This window comes from Nannospalax galili, unplaced genomic scaffold (genome assembly GCF_000622305.1).
Source record: "Nannospalax galili isolate Female #2095 unplaced genomic scaffold, S.galili_v1.0 scaffold305, whole genome shotgun sequence".
NCBI classification, from domain to species: domain Eukaryota; kingdom Metazoa; phylum Chordata; class Mammalia; order Rodentia; family Spalacidae; genus Nannospalax; species Nannospalax galili.
The window spans coordinates 9,781,576-9,793,817 of NW_008356258.1; the positions used below are offsets into that span (position 1 = coordinate 9,781,576).

Here is a 12,242-nt window from a genome sequence, read left to right on the forward strand (position 1 = left end):
CTTGCCTAGCAGGGCAGGACAAATTGGGTGATTATCATTTTCTTTTTAATCGTGTGAAATATCTCATTTTTTGTTTTATCCACAGCACACATAAAGCTATGGCATTTAAGACAGGGTGACATGCTAAGCCCCCTGTTAAGATCTTTAAAGACGAAGAACGTTTCTGATTAGCCGGCTGATTGACAAGCGAACCGGCGACTCCTCGGCGAGTCACCTGACTGCTCCAGCCCCGCAGCTGGTAGTCTGTCCCCAGACTGCGCCTGGGAGGGACTCTGGCCTCCCAGGGGACCCGCCCTCAGGAAGTCTTCCACTGGCGCCGCGCCGGCAGCGGGATGACCCGGCCTGGAACTCTGTTCTGACGGCCAGCACAGTGAGTACCGACCCAGCCTGGCGGTCTTGAGTCCGGGGACTGCTGAGGGACGTGTAGGTGGTTAAGAAAAACTCAGCCCAGAGTAAATACATGCCAATACTGGTGGTGTTAGTCCAGAGACTGCCGAAGCCGTCTGCAGATTGGAGGAAATTAACATGAAACCAAAAATGAAAGATTTGAAGCAGAAAGAGAGAGGTGTTAATCAAAGCACATTGAATACTAATTTAAAAGGAGGGTACTGCTTAAAATTTTAAATTAGTAGGGAAAAGGGTAGAGCAAATATATTAGTCAGTCAAACAAGAGTAGTAGAATTAAGAATGAACATAGTTTCATAAAGTATCAGTGGGCACTTAAAAATAAACCTTAAAATAGGGTTTGGACTTCCTTAAGATGAAGAATTTTGAAAACTTCAAATGAAATGATAAATTATTGAAATAACTAGTTCCTCATTTAAACCTTGGGGTTTAAATCCTTACCTGTAGCAGGGGATTGCCATGTGCACCTGGATTAGATCACGTGCTTTTTGAAATGGCCCAGAGCTGCATGCTGTAAAGATCATTTATCTGACATTGACTGAAGTTCATTCAGCATTCTAACGAGGCTGTGGGCACTACAGTTAGCACTCCTGTTCTCTCCATCCGGGGTGAGATGTGGGGTGCCCGTTTCTACTCCTTAGTGGAGCCTTCTTTCCAGCCAAATAATTTGCTATATTTAAAGATTAGGTGTTGTCTTCTATCCGTGTTCTTATAAGGTTTTATTTTGCTTGTTTTAATTAAAATGGGAAAAACTGATTTCTTAGCTACTAATCCTGTATTCTCAGCCCCTTGTTAGCTTTCCAAATACTCCCTGCTTCTGATAGCTTATTTTTTTTCTTTTGCCTGTGTCTCCCTAAGTAGTCAAGTAGTCCCAGCTGGTCTAGAACCAAGGCTCCTCTTGCCTCAGTCTCCCAAGCACTGCAGGCCTAGGTTACCCTGCCTCCTTCTGGACACCTCCTGCTTCCTCATCCTTGAGCCACTGCAGGGCTTGAAATTCCTAGGAGCCTATCAGCACAGCTATTATTTAGTGCTACTTTTGTTGTTATTTGTTTGTTTTGAGACAGGGTTTCCCTGTGGCCCCTGCTGGCCTGGAACTCTCTTTGGAGACCAGGCTGACCTCTGTCTTACAGAGATCTATCTGCCTGCCTCTGCCTCCTGAGTGCTGGGTTCAAAGGTGTGTGCCACTATATACGGCCTGTGTTACTTATTAAATATGCCTCAGTGTCTCTTTCTTAGTTACATCCTAACACTGGAGATGTTTTCTTTGCAGCAGTGTTTTTGTTTTTAAGGAACTACATATATTTCAAGCAGGTATTTTCCTTTCAAAAACTTGTCCTGCTTGGAAGTTGTTTCTGTTTTCAGTTAAGCTTTCTGTAACACTGTCAAGAGGTTTTGTAGGTAGTTGTTTATTCAGTATTCTCTACAAAAACACATAAAGAACAATACCTGGATCTTTGAATACTTATCATTAAAATAGTAAGGAAAGGGATTTCAGGTGTGCTTGAATTAATATATAGGCACAGAAAGTTATCACTATGACATTGAATTTGAGGGAAAAGGGCTATATTATCCTGAATTCTATTCCAGTTGGGTTATTCCAGAGGGACAGTATACAAAAATCTCAATTCAAAATGGCATTGTGCAAGCACTGTGATAAAATGACTTTTGTTCTGTTTCTTCTGTAGTTTACATAGCTGACAAGATGAATTGTGGTCAGTGATCTTTTTCAAATGCTGTCATTGAAAAATATCTGACTTGATTACGGATTTTTTTTATCCTTTTTGTGTACATTTGTGGTGTGTGTGTGTGTGTGTGTGTGTGTGTGTGTGTGTGTACGTGCTCACCACTTAATTTTTTGAGACAGTGTCTCTCATTGAATCTGCAGCCTACTATTGTGGCTACATTGGCCAGTGAGCCCCTGAAATCCTCCTATCCCTGACCCTCCCACGTCCCCCAGGCCTTCGGTTACAGATGCATGCTGCCACTCCCAGCATTTATGTGTAGGCTGGGGATGCGAACTTGGGTCACAGCAGGCATTTCACCCATTAAGCCATCTCCCTAGCCCTTTGATCCTGCACTGGGGAACCAGGACTTTTTCATGAGTATAGCAGGGATGTCTGATAGAACTTCCTGAAGTAATGAGAAATTCTAGAATCTGCCTTGTCCAGTATGATAGCAGCTGGACACTTGAGGCTTCTGAACTCTCCAGGCTTCTGAACTCTTGAATCACAGCTAACTTGATTGAAGATCTGGAATTTTTTTTCTGACATGATTAATTTAAATGAAAACAGGTGTCTTCACGTGGCTTGGGGCTCCCAGGTTGCACAACAGGGAGAGCTGCCTGGCTGCCTGACACTGTTCCGCAGGCTGCATTGTGCAGCACACTAATGCTGGGCCTTGGACTTCACAAGATACACGAAGCATTTCTCCTGTCTTCGTTTCAAAATATTCTAAATGATATAGAATATTTATTTATGTGTGCATTGTGCTGAGGATGGAACCCTGGGCCTAGTATGTGCTAAGAGTGTGCTATATCACTGAGCAATACCCCCAGGCAAGATACTTGAACTAGCACCTAGTATGTGTGTACGACTGGTAAAAAGAATAGTGAGATTCTGAATCCATAGCAGCAATACAACTTAAATGTGCCCTTAGAGTCACAGCTGAAATACAGTGACAGTTCTTCCTTGTAAAGCACAATGAAGGCTTTCCTGTGAAAGTCTTTCCAGGTGCTTTCCAATTTGGTTGACATAAAAACCAATAAAAGTAAACAGAGTCCAAGCCCCCAATTCTTCTCATCATATCAGTCCACTTCACAGGAGAATAATCTTTGTAATGTAATAAAAATTGGATCCAGATCTTGGAAAAACAGAGTTTTCAAACTCTGAAGGCAAAAAAAAAAAAAGGTCTATCTTATTAAATTGTTGGGGAGCTGGAGAGATGGCTTAGTGGTTCAGAGTGCTTGCTGCTCTTGCAGAGGACTTCAGCTGGTTCCTAGAACCCATTTCACATTGGGGGGGGGGTGGCTCGCAATCACCTGTAACTTGTAACTCCAGCTCCAGGGGTCTGATGCCCTCTTCTGACCTCCATGGGCCCTGCACCCCCATGGTATACATTTACACAGACAGATACACATACATATAAATCAAAATTTAAAAAAAAATCTTTTTAAAACTTGTAGAATAAATGAAGAAATGAATGCATGATCATGCTATGTGAGCATAACAGATATTTGCCTAATGTCCTCTGCAAAAAGGAGCCTTATGTACTTTGTAGCAACAAACTCTATGCCCTGATTATAGTTTGTTCAGAGTCCCAACTTCTCCCTTTGGTTTTATTTCAGAAACTCTTGAAAAACAGGAATCTAAAGTGAGGCAGCTCACTGTCGGCCACCCCTGCAGCCATGGGCAGCAACGGAACAGACCTGGCCACCGGCTATCTCTCTTCTTCTGTAGCAATTCTCTTGTTTGGTTCCAACTTTGTACCACTTAAAAAATATGATACTGGAGATGGTAATGTTAAACTTACTCGGTTTCTTGGGGTTTGTTTGGTTTGGTTTGGTTGGTCTTTAAAAAGTAATAGCTACAAAACCAAGTTTTATTGATCCTAGTGCCTAATGAATAGAACTTGCATAAATCATTTGATAGTACCCAAGCTGGTATATCTGAGAGAAAATCAGGACAGGAGGATTGTACTGAACCCAGAGTGAGTACTACTAAAGGCTTGCTGGCTGCATCTGCTTTTTGTAAGCTAGGTAAGTTATAGACAGGTCTATTCTCAACATTTGTTTGAAAATCAGTTTTCAGCATGACTGATACATCAGACAACAACTTGAGTATAACACGAATTTGTGTTTGCTAGATCCATTTTGTCTCTAAGGAAACATGAGGGAAAACATAGAAAACAGCTGCTGTCTAAGAACTATGTGTAACACTTCCAAAACCTGTGCATGTGTACACACACATCCTTTGCTGCAAAGCTGTGCATCAGGTTTCCTCAGCTCACCACAAGTGTCTCCCCAGTTTACCATATGTGCTGTACTTCACACCGCACCTGTATCTGGTGTCACTTCACAATCCTGCAGTGATTCACAAGCTGCATTCCTTGCAGATTGTGCAGTCCTTTTCAAGTTAAACTGCTGCATTTATTATAGCATTCATGTGCTTAATCATTAAACCAGTTAAACTGTACTGTAATTCTGATTATTTTTTAATTTCTTAAATTTTAATTTTAATTCTTTTATTATGTTATTTGTAAATAAGATTTAAATTTACATGAATTTTTTTATTTCTGTAACTTCTAAAAAAACTTTATCGAGAATTTCATACATGCCTATAAGGTGTTTTGATCAAATCCATGCCCACTCCCTCCCCTCCAACACCTCCCATATCTCCCCATCACTTTTTTCTGACAACTTCATGTACTCTTTCTTTCTTTCTTTCTTTTTCTTTCTTTCTTTCTTTCTTTGTTTCTTTCTTTCTTTCTTTTAAATTGGGCTTTCTTTTTCTACTCTAACATTCCTCCCTTTGAAGAGGTAACCCTCAAATCTTTTAGGAATTAGATAAGAGCTCCCAAATAGTTTCAAGGACATTTTGACTTTTATGATCTTTTGATACATTGTTGATAATGGTTTTCACTGCATGGTTTTCTGTGATGTTTTTAGGAATGCCCTTATCACAGCATAGCAAAAACAGTGTGAATTGACTTTTAGGAAAGGAAAACCATTCATTGCATTTAAATGCCCTACCCTCCCTTTGGAGGCCAGCAGCCAGAGTTGGGAGACACTCAGGTGAATACCCCTTGGAAGGTAACTTCTGGGTAGCATTTTAAATAATCTCCCAAATTCTTTAGTTTCATACTACTTAAGCAACAGGATTAGGAATCCTTTTCCTTCTATCCTTTTTCTTTTCCTTTAGACTTGGGACAGGCTTGCAAACTAGAAGAAAAACAACCAAAAGAGAACAAGTGGTCTAGCTTCTAGGAGTGGAATGGAGCTTACAGTTAGGTTTGTGACCCTGGGCAAGTCCTGTTTGTTTCTGGAAACTGAACCCAGGGTCTCCACACATATCAAGTGCTCTACCACTGAGCTGTGACGCCCACTCCCTGCCGGAAGTCTTACCAGCTTTTTTGTTTTCAGCTTCTCAGTTGCTCCTTTTCCTGCCTGATAGGACTTGTTCTCTTTGCGGCCATGTTTTCTCCCCTCTGCTGTGAGAATGCATGAGTAGAAACAAGCAAAACTTTTCCAAAGTGAAAGTCCAGAGTGGCAACATGAAGTTATGACTGCCTCTGAGCTTCATCTACCTCCTCTTCAGATAAGTGGAAAGAGCATCTCAAAGCATAGGAAGTAAAAGAGGAACTTCTAGAAGTCTAATTCTCAAGCTCATAAAATCTGGCTCACTACAGGCCTTAAACTCCAGCCATGTGAGCCAATAATGGTTACTGGTGTCCCAAGGTGGCAGAAATGATCCCTGCAGGCTTACGTGACTGATGAGATGTTCTGAAGCTTTCAACGCCCTGTTTTGATGTGGCAGTAAGTTTGGCATTAGAGTGGAGATACATGCTGGGTCTTCCCAGAATTCTTTGGTAGGAAATTCTTAATTTGTCTAACAGATGAGAGAATAGAACATTAACCAGGATCACAATGTATGGGCTTTGGTGTCAAGCAATGAGGGTTTATACCCAGTTGTGCAAACCACCAGCTATTTGGCCAGGGTAGTTAATCTCAGATTTGTTTTCTTGGTTTCCAACATTGGGTTAATTATGAGATGAAGAGTAGTTGTAAGAATCAAATGTGTCACATGCCCACTGTATGCACACTTAGTAAATAATGTCTTATAAATATTCCTAAGCAAGAGTATATTCAAATCAGTCCGCACCAGTAATGCCAGGTGGTCTCGTTTCAGGAATGTTCCTTCAGTGGGTGCTTTGTGCTGCCATTTGGCTGGTCTCATTGGTGGTCAACTTGATACTACACTGCCCTAAGTTTTGGCCTTTTGCAATGGTTGGGGGCTGCATTTGGGCAACAGGTAATGTATACATTTCTGTAATACAATGAGCAACACAATTATATTCACAGTAGGGAGAAACAGCACGGTGATCTGATAATCCTTAGTCAGAGATAATAGATGGTAACTGTATTTTTTCCTTTCAGATATATGGAAATTTCATGATTTGTTCCTTTCAATGTTTTGTAAGTTCCCAGTTCCTGCTAGAAAATTGTTATGCTAAATTTATTCAGTTCTTTTGAGGCATAACTCATTATTTTATATGTTCTGACCTTGCTCCAACATGCTTATCAAAAGATATTTATATTAAAGAATAATCTTTACTAACATCACTTTCAGAACTTTTTCTTAAAAATAAAGACACATAATCATTTTGAAAAACATTATTTTACAGAATAAACAAACAAAACATTTTCTCCTATTGCCTTATCAATTCCTGAAAGTATAGAATTTATACTTTTGGCTAGCTAATCAGAAATGGTTCCCTTCTTGATATAAATCTACCCCACAAAGCTCTTTTTGACTAAGAGAATTCTGAATATCAAGGATCTTTAGAAATATTTCGGTTGAAATTAAATAACATTTTAAAATGTTGAGATATTATTGGTTACTTAATTTGAGTTTTTGAATGATTAAATGAGTTTTGTAAACTCCATTAATTAGAGATCAAAAAAGTTAATCTTTAAATTTCCAATAGTATTTCCATCATTGTACCTTACATGTCTCTCTGTGATGGTTTATCATGTGTAATGGAGAAAGAGTAACAGCAACCATTTTTTCATCCTGAAAATATTCTCTTTCTTTCTCTCTCTCTCTCTCTTCTCTCATCTCTCTTTCTCTCTCTGTCCTCCCTTCTTCCCTCCATCCTTCCATCCCTAGATTTTTTCAGATAAGTTATACTATGTAGCCCAGACTAGCCTAGAACTCTTGATCTTCCTGCCTCAGCCTCCTGATGAAATTACAGGTGATCAGCACCACTCCCTTGAAGTCTTGTAGATCTTTCTAGGTGTAGAGCTTACTTGGTATAGGTAGGGAGACAAACTTGAGAAATGTCGCAGAGGTGAAGACTATAGATCATAACAACTGACAGGTGTGGGGCACAGAGGGAAGGAAGGAGCTGATGACATAGAGACTTTCTTGTAGATGGTGAGGATAGTGGTATTGAAGAAACCAGGAAAAGAACCTTTCCGAAAGGGAAAACGAAAGAAGCCAGGGGTCTTCTGAGCAGAAAGGCTCTAACGTTCCCATCGTGGGGGGTCATCTAGTTGCAGCCTTTCTGTCAGAATAACACTAAAGCTAAAGTAGGTCCAGACTGCAGCAATATCGTAGAGAGGCTGAGTTATCTATGTACCACTGGTTGATGGCTGAAATTAGGAGACAGAGGTAGCAAATCCAAGATGAAACCATCTGAGAGGAAATTGCAGAACTAAGGCCAAGTTGCTGAGAAATTAGAAGCTGGAAAAAACTAGTCATGAGCTGGGTATGGTGGAGCAGCCAGCCGCAGCCACTGGGGAGGCTGCAGCAGGGCACCTCTTGAGCCCAGGAGTTGGAGGCTAGCCTGTGTAGCATAGCAAGACCTTGTCTCAGTAATAACCATGATAATGATAGCTTTCAAAACTTTCATAGACTTCATCCTGCATGACCCTCAGAGCATAAAGCAACGGATGTAGAAATCTGGAAGAAAAGTCAGTGAGTACAGAAAGCAAATTCTAGAGCCATACTGTGGCAGACTCTTGTCAGTGCTTGTGCCAGCCCAAGCCTAAGGGTAACTGTCAACTTTTATCACCTGTGCAGTTACTCTGTTATGCAAGAATCTAATTCACTATCATCCAAAGACTTTTACTATCCTTAGTCCTTTTAATAATTACAATAAAGTCAGTGCTAAAAATGGTTATTTAATAAATGAAGAGGTGTGCTTTGCTAAATTTGTCTACCCAAAAGCTCTGGTTGAAGTTAGGAAAAAAACCACTAATTTACCTTATAAATACATTTGTTTTATTGGAAGTAATCCATTTCTTCTGCATATTGTGTCTACAGGGAACATTGCTGTTGTCCCAGTTATCAAAACCATTGGTTTAGGCCTTGGAATTCTTATCTGGGGATCATTTAATGCCTTAACTGGCTGGGCAAGCTCAAGGTAACACAACTGAAATTATCTCAACTAAGTTTCCCCATACTTTATACTCAGTATAAACTGAGACTGGTAAAGCATGTACATGAAATGTGCCATGTTTAATTATTATTTGTCTGAAGCTCTTAATAAATGATCTAGACATCTCCTCAAGACAGAGCAAAGGATATCAAAACAATGTAAAGAAAATGAAGAATTGGGGCTGGAAAGGTGGCTCGGCAGTTAATTACAGAGGACTCAGATTTGGTTCCCAGCATTCACATGGCACCTAATAACTGTCTGTAACACCAGTTCCAAGGGATTCAATGCCCTCTTCTGGCCTCTGAAGGTTTGCACATACAAGTGTACTTATATCCATGAAGGCAAAACATTCATACACATAAGTATAAAAATTAATAAATCAAAAAAATTTTTAAAATAGTAATGAATTATAGGCTGGGTGTGGTGATACATGCCTTTAATCCCAGCACTCAGATGCAAGCAGATCTCTATGAGTTTGAGGCCTGCCTGGTCTACATAGTGAGCTCCAGGTTAGTCAGATTACATGGTAAGAAAGACCCTGGCTTAATTAATTAATTAAAATATATAAATAAATAATAAAGTAAATAAATACTAAAATTTGAAAACTTAAAACGTGAAGAATTAATATCTAGGAAACAAGCAGGAAAAGACACAGCTGACATCTGCCTCTCTCTGTACTGCATGACAGTTTATTGACATGTTATATGAATCATTCTCACCTCATCTCTCTATAACTGTATGAGAAAAGCACTCTGCAGTAAGAGAACTGACACTCAAAGAGGCTGAGCTGCTGAAGGCCAGAGAGCTAGCAAGCCAGGTGTGAAGAGGTACCAATTCCAGAGTACATGTACTTCCTTGGATCAGGGTCAGCCATCTGCGCCCTAGTCTCTGCCATTTTTGTAGAGATTTATTGATATGTTCACAGTAACCAAGCATTTAAGTATTATTGACTGTGCCTGCTTTTATACTACAATTGCAAAACTGAGTAGTTGCAGAAGATCAGGGGCACAAGTCTAAAACAGTGTGGCCCTTTAAGGAAAAAATTGCCAGTCAGGTCTAGAGCTATGCTCTCCATTGGAGTAGCCACAAGGTGGCCATTTATATGGAAATTTAAGCTGTTTAAAGTGACAGATTTGATCCTTCCTTGTCCGGGTTGATACTAGCCACATTTGCCAGGCTCCCTCATCTCACACAGGGCTGGCTGGAATGGAAGCACCCTGGTTACCATGGAAGTTTGAACTGTGTGCTACCTATGGTCAGCATCTTGTGAGCTTTAAGTCATGCTTGGAGAAACAGAACAGAGAACAATACTCTTACCTAACTTTAGGGGTTCCCCTTCTACCCCAAAACCTTTAATGTGTACGAGTGTTTTACCTGCATGTATGTAAGTACACCCATGTGTGCAATGCCCACAGAGGCCAGAAGAGGGCATTGGATCCCCTGGAACTGGAGTTGTAGACAGTTGTTAGCCATCATGTGGATGCTGGGAATCAAACTCAGGTCCTCTGCAAGAGCAGCCAGTGCTCTGAACCATTGAGCTATCACTCCATCTCCCCAGCCCTTACTAAAACTCTTATGATCACTTCAAAACAGTCAGGCAAACTAATTTACTAACCTTCAGCACACACATTCCCTAATGTTCTTTATCTCTCACCATCCTTTTTTTTTAAATCAAACACAGTGCTTTTTCTCCTTGCTTTCCTATCTCTTGTGCCTGGACGGCTTCCCATCATTAGCTATAATGATGGCAACAAAGTTAAGGCATGATAAATAAATTTTTAAAAAGAAATATAAGTGAATGCCAAAGACTAGGAATTTTAACCAAGAAGATTTTTGTTGTTGTTGTTGTTTTATTTTGTTTTTTGAGCTAGTGTCTCACTGTGTAATGTCAACTGGACTTGGACTCCCAACCTTCCTTCCTCACATTTGAAGTGTTAGGATTATAGGCATGTTCCACCATGCCCAAATCACCATTTTCCATACTTTAACACGGAGATTTGAAGTACAGTGTAGAAAAGAAACTTACCAAAGTTAGAGTTAGTGCAGTGAGAGCTAAGATTTAAACCCAAGGGTCTGCCCCCCCTCATCCATTTTCTTCAACATTACTCTAAAACATTTCAACAATCTCTAATTCAATGTGGCTTTGTAAATTTCCAGGTTTGGCTGGTTCGGGATGGATGCGGAAGTAGTATCAAACCCACTGCTGAATTACATTGGAGCTGGGCTGTCAGTGGTGAGGTACACAACTATTTCTACTTCATCCATTCCTTAATGCACTGTATTAGTTACTTTTCTGTTGCTATGATGAAATACTATGACCAAGGCAACTTTTAGAAGGAAGAGTTGGCTTACAGTTTCAGAGGGATAAGAACCAGTCACGGTGGAGAGGCATGGCAGCAGAGCAGAAAGCTGAGTGCTCACATCTTCAGGAAGCAGAGAGACAGACTGAGAGTGGGCAAGGCTAAAGCCCACCCCCAGTACATGCTTCCTCCAGCAAGGTCACACTCCCTAAACCTCCCCAGACAGTGTCACCAACTAGGGACAAAGTGTTCAGACTCTTGGAGCCTTTGTGGAACATTCTCGTTCAAACTACCACATGCACTGAGAGTGCTTTCTGAAGATTTTGACATGTCCTATTTATATAAATTTGTACAATTTTCCTCAGTTCCTTAGTTTACAATGACAAAAAATACCAGAAAAGAGGGCCAGGAGGCCCAGCTTTGCCTCCCCAAAGCTCTGAGACACTGGGAAAGAAATCATTTAACTGCTTTGAAGTTCATTTTCATTATCTTGTGCTTTGAGACTCTATGAAGGTTAGCTGAACCCAGCCCTGTCATTATAGTTACAGCCAATTTGGCCAAGAAGACTGCCGAATGACTAACTAACCGCTGGGTAGGTCTTCAGTGTAGGTAACTGGGAAAGGAATGATAATGCATACCCAGGCCTCAGACAAGGAGAAAGCATCATGCTATGAAGTGCAGTCCACAGTTTAGGACTTGTGTATGCCTTGACTTTCTCATTTCGTATCTTCAGATCCTGATTGGCCACAGTAAGAGGGACCACGAGGTGGGAGGGCTGCTGATTCTGCTTCGGGTTTCCCTGTTCAGCCATCCATTCTTCCTAATCTACTACTCTCACCTGTGAAAACTCATTCCCTTCTGAACACCCAGTTTTCGTCCTTCTGTCCAGTTGTATGTGCTGTGCAAGAAAGGATGAAAATGACTTTAAATCCCTATCAGGTGATGTTGGCCAAAAAAACACTAAGAAAAATTAGGTCACCTTCAATCAGTTCCTTATCCTCTCTGGATTCCATTTACATTCCCGGTCAGCACTACACTTAATCAACAGCACTGCCTACAAAGATTTTAGTACTTTCCAGTCTTCAGGGAAAGAACAGTATATTTCCCTTCCTCCAGTAATGGTGGTTTTTCCCCAGGTACATTCCAGAACAATCGCTTTGTCATTGAAATGTTGCCTTAGAGAGTAGTCCCAGGGCAATTGAAGATGAATGACATAGCTTATTTAAAAACATAAATTCTTGATACTTTTTGGTTAGAGGCAGTTTTATGTGTTTTGTGTAGCTCACATGGAATTCTAGCTTTGAGAAGTTCTCTCTAAAACAACCCCTTTACACTACAAAATTATAATTTAGCATGTCTTAGTTGTTTTTTTTTTTTTTT

The 12,242-nt window shown here is 40.5% G+C and overlaps 1 protein-coding gene across 2 annotated transcripts in view; it reads left to right on the plus strand.

Annotated features, from left to right (window-relative positions):
* The first annotated feature begins 255 nt into the window (after window positions 1-255).
* The window catches only part of Tmem144 (transmembrane protein 144), a 34,189-nt gene continuing 22,202 nt past the window's right edge, over window positions 256-12,242 (plus strand). Inside the window, exons 1-5 of one of the 2 annotated variants that reach the window (XM_008854315.3) lie at window positions 256-370; window positions 3,749-3,917; window positions 6,309-6,431; window positions 8,448-8,547; window positions 10,720-10,800. In XM_008854315.3, the coding sequence (XP_008852537.1) occupies window positions 3,809-3,917; window positions 6,309-6,431; window positions 8,448-8,547; window positions 10,720-10,800 (413 nt within the window). In that variant the 5' untranslated portion in view covers window positions 256-370; window positions 3,749-3,808. Of the gene's footprint in view, window positions 371-3,748; window positions 3,918-5,657; window positions 5,936-6,308; window positions 6,432-8,447; window positions 8,548-10,719; window positions 10,801-12,242 lie in introns of those variants that run through there. The other variant, XM_029556759.1, reaches the window with a different exon arrangement.